This window comes from Acanthochromis polyacanthus, chromosome 7, assembly GCF_021347895.1.
Source record: "Acanthochromis polyacanthus isolate Apoly-LR-REF ecotype Palm Island chromosome 7, KAUST_Apoly_ChrSc, whole genome shotgun sequence".
NCBI classification, from domain to species: domain Eukaryota; kingdom Metazoa; phylum Chordata; class Actinopteri; family Pomacentridae; genus Acanthochromis; species Acanthochromis polyacanthus.
This window is the reverse complement of record NC_067119.1, coordinates 709,463-713,008: the sequence shown is the minus strand read 5'-3', so window position 1 is coordinate 713,008 and position 3,546 is coordinate 709,463. Positions and strand designations below refer to the sequence as shown.

Here is a 3,546-nt window from a genome sequence, read left to right as displayed (position 1 = left end):
AAACGTTTTCAGCGTTGAAACTATATGATATGACTGTACTATGATAGAAACAGCATCAATTTTGGTTGTTATTATGACCTTGACACCAAATATTATATTTAAAAAAACAGCATTAAACAAGCAGGGATGTAGTTTTCAAACGTGCATGAACAACCCTGGGTGTGACTGGGGGGTTGGTTGCCACTTTATTGTCATTGTTAAAGTCTTAGTGAATGTGTGATTTTATTTTTGACCTTATAGTCTGTTGTCAGAACCACAGGTTGTTAATTACCAAAAAAGAAAAGAAAACCTTCCACAGACGATCCCCCACCATCCTTCTTGTGGCTGTTCTCTAACATTAGCTAGCTACAGGAAGGTAAAAATTAGCAAACCCAGGCTCACTGGAAACCGTGGCTCGTCTCACAGCAAATACTTTATGTGAATTTAGACACTATTTTTAGGCATTAAATAAATAGTGAACAGTTATATTTACCATGTAGTCTAACCCAGTAACTAGTGTCTTACTGTCACACTTGAAGTCCAGTGTCATCCATTAGTGAGTCTAGAGCAGCCCCTCAGGGGGTCGTGTCACCTCCTATCTGTAGCAGCAATAGACTGTACAGGACGTCACGTCTACATGGTGATTAAAGCACTCGGACATCGGAGTTTCACTCGGTATTCGTCTTTCCTGGACTTTCGCTCTTTAGGCCACAACCTTTCATATATATATTTTTGGATTTAGATGTGTTCAGAATTGGGGTGGCAGCCGGCGTGCCAAGGCATCTTCCTAGGGTGGCAGTTACCACCCTATGCCACCCCAGTAAGATCCGCCCCTGTCTGGCCAAAAAAATAACCTTAAAAAAAAACATTAATCACAGCTATTGGGTGATCTCCGTCTGTGGGTGGGATGCCACCAGAATGAATCTGTTTACTGTGTGATGTGTGTGGATGTGTGTGTGTGTGTGTGTGTGTGTGTGTGTGGTGTGTGTGTGGTGTGTTAAAGGCGACAACAAGAACATTTCGGACAGTTTATTGACGTCTGTGTGTTTCAAACAGGCAAATCAGTACAGTCAACCTATGCTTCTGTATTGCGTTGAAACAGCTGCCTGCTCCCTGAATATCACCAGTTAATCTGGAACAACCAGTTAATTCTGAACCAGTTTAATCTGGAAACACCAGTTAATCTGGAACACCGAGCCCCGCAGGATTCTGAGCTGTTGCAGCAAAATGAAAACTGGAAACAGATTTTAAATTCCCTCTGAGGAATCGGCTCTTTAGTTGACCTTAACTAAACATTATATTATTTAATGAATTATTATTATTATTATTTATTATTATTATATAATAATAATAATTAAATAATAATAATAATAATAATAATAATAATGTGAACAACATCAACTCCCTGAGCACAGTTTCACTCTGTATGTATGCAGCAGCATTAGAGAGGTCCCTTAAATTAAGGGATTTTTCAGTGGAGTTTGGTTTGAGCTTCTCTGTTGTTTGCAGGAGAACAGAGAAGTCCAGGATTCACCAAACTGAACCCGATGCAGAAAGTACCGGTTCTGGTGGACAACGGCTTCATCCTCACAGAGAGGTGAAGACACACACACACACACACACACACACACACACACACACACACACACACACACACACACACACACACACACACACACACGTCCACACGTCCACACGTCCACGTCCACACGTCAGCTGATGGATAGAAGTGTGTGTTGCAGTGACGCCATCTTGAAGTACCTGGCCAACAAGTACGACGTCCCTGACCACTGGTATCCACGGCAACCAGAGAAGCGAGCACGAGTGGACGAGTACACCGCCTGGCATCACAGCAACACACGACCACACGCAGCTAAAGTCTTTATCCTGGAGGTAAAAACACACACCGACACCGTCTATTTACTGGAGCACGTACCCACCGCTACGGCCTATGCGCTGGAGCACGTACTCATAGCTACTTTCTGTCTCCGCCTGGCTCAGGTGTTGCTCCCGACCCAGACCGGCTCTCCGGTGAATGAGGGGAGTTTGAGTCGTGCTCTGTCTCAGCTGGACGACACTCTGGATAAAATGGAGTCCATGTTTCTCCGCAGACAGCCGTTCCTGTGCGGTGATGACATCACTGTGGCTGACCTGCTCGCTGTCTGTGAGCTCATGCAGGTGAGACGCTCTGATTGGTTTACGTTTTGATCGAGCCCTGCCCCCCTGCATTACTTTTGTTTTCCTGTCTGCTGTTGGTGAGTGCTTTCTGAGCATGCTCAGTGTGTGTCTCTGCAGCCTCTGGGTGGGGGGAGGGACGTCCTTAAGGACCGCCCTCCGCTGCAGCGATGGAGGAGCAGAGTCCAGGCCGCCGTCGGAGAGCATTTTGACCGAGCTCACGCCATTCTGTACGCCCTGAGAGACCGCCAGCGAGCACGGCTGTGACATCAGAGTGATGTCACACAGCTTTATCTTCTAACAAACGAAATGTGACATCATTGTACTTTACAAACAAGCTAAAATAATCAATGGATCGGATTGGTTGGATCACTAATAGATCTGATTGGTTGGATCACTAATAGATCTGATTGGTTGGATCACTAATAGATCTGATTGGTTGGATCACTAATAGAGCTGATTGGTTGGATCACTAATAGATCTGATTGGTTGGATCACTAATAGATCTGATTGGTTGGATCACTAATAGAGCTGATTGGTTGGATCACTACAGAGGCCTTTTTTGTCATCTGTTCCTTTTTAAGGTTTTAAATTTCGTCACATTTATTAAACAATAAGATGAAACTAAGCTTTAAAACACTTGAACTGAAATAGATTTTAGATAAAAACAAATAAAGTTGTGATTTATTTTCTCATCTTGTTTACTTGTCAATAACAGTAAAAAACATTCAGTCCTGCAGACTCCTGATGAAACTGAAGAAAGTCACAATATTAAACCTCAGCCAGGTGGCGTAGCAGATTACCTGATTACCAGCTGGATGTCGTTTGGTTGCCATGGCAGCAGTCAGTGGGTGTGATGTTGTCTGGTTGCCATGGCAGCGGTTCCGGTTCTTTCCGGTCCTGTGGGTGTGCTGCTGTAGCCTGACCAAACATCAGCGTCTCTCAGGTTGTAGTTTTGTGACAAATGAAAGCAGCTTGGCTCAGTGAACCGCGGCCTTTAAGCCTACTGAGCAGCAGAATAAATCACTTCCTGTCATCACGGCCTCTTAAACTCTGACTCTGGCTTGGTCTGGTTCATGTTAAATGCTGCAGCCTAAGGCGGATCGGTAAAATCCTGATGCTAAAGCGAGAGACTTCTGACGGTTTGGAGATGCTAATGTTAGCTGCTCATGCTGATAATTCCAGTATTTAAAGAGAAACTTGCATTTCTGTGGGTAAAATGGTAGCAATAAACAGAACCATGCTAAAGCTAAACATTTCTGACACTGATTTGTTCAAACTGTTAAAATGCTAACACTTCAAAGTTGCTAATGCTAAAAACAGTAGGACAGAACAGAAAAGCTTTATTGTCATTAAACAGAAAATACTTCACATAAGAGTGAAGAAACAGAG

At 43.7% G+C, this 3,546-nt stretch overlaps 1 protein-coding gene across 1 annotated transcript; it reads left to right on the top strand.

Annotated features, from left to right (window-relative positions):
- The first annotated feature begins 1,413 nt into the window (after window positions 1-1,413).
- On the top strand, window positions 1,414-2,849 carry gstt2 (glutathione S-transferase theta 2). Its single transcript, XM_051950982.1, has 4 exons — window positions 1,414-1,576; window positions 1,722-1,872; window positions 1,981-2,157; window positions 2,275-2,849. Exons 1-4 carry the CDS (start codon window positions 1,527-1,529, stop codon window positions 2,419-2,421), a joined length of 525 nt encoding a protein of 174 aa, XP_051806942.1. The 5' UTR covers window positions 1,414-1,526; the 3' UTR covers window positions 2,422-2,849.
- Window positions 2,850-3,546: the final 697 nt, after the last annotated feature.

Excerpts from the sequence above, each read along its gene's own strand:
- gstt2 (XM_051950982.1), top strand. The coding sequence starts at position 1,527 with ATGCAGAAAGTACCGGTTCTGGTGGACAACGGCTTCATCCTCACAGAG. Across the intron at positions 1,577-1,721 it reads GGCTTCATCCTCACAGAGAG|TGACGCCATCTTGAAGTACC; the intron begins GTGAAGACACAC and ends TGTGTGTTGCAG. Across the intron at positions 1,873-1,980 it reads CTAAAGTCTTTATCCTGGAG|GTGTTGCTCCCGACCCAGAC; the intron begins GTAAAAACACAC and ends CGCCTGGCTCAG.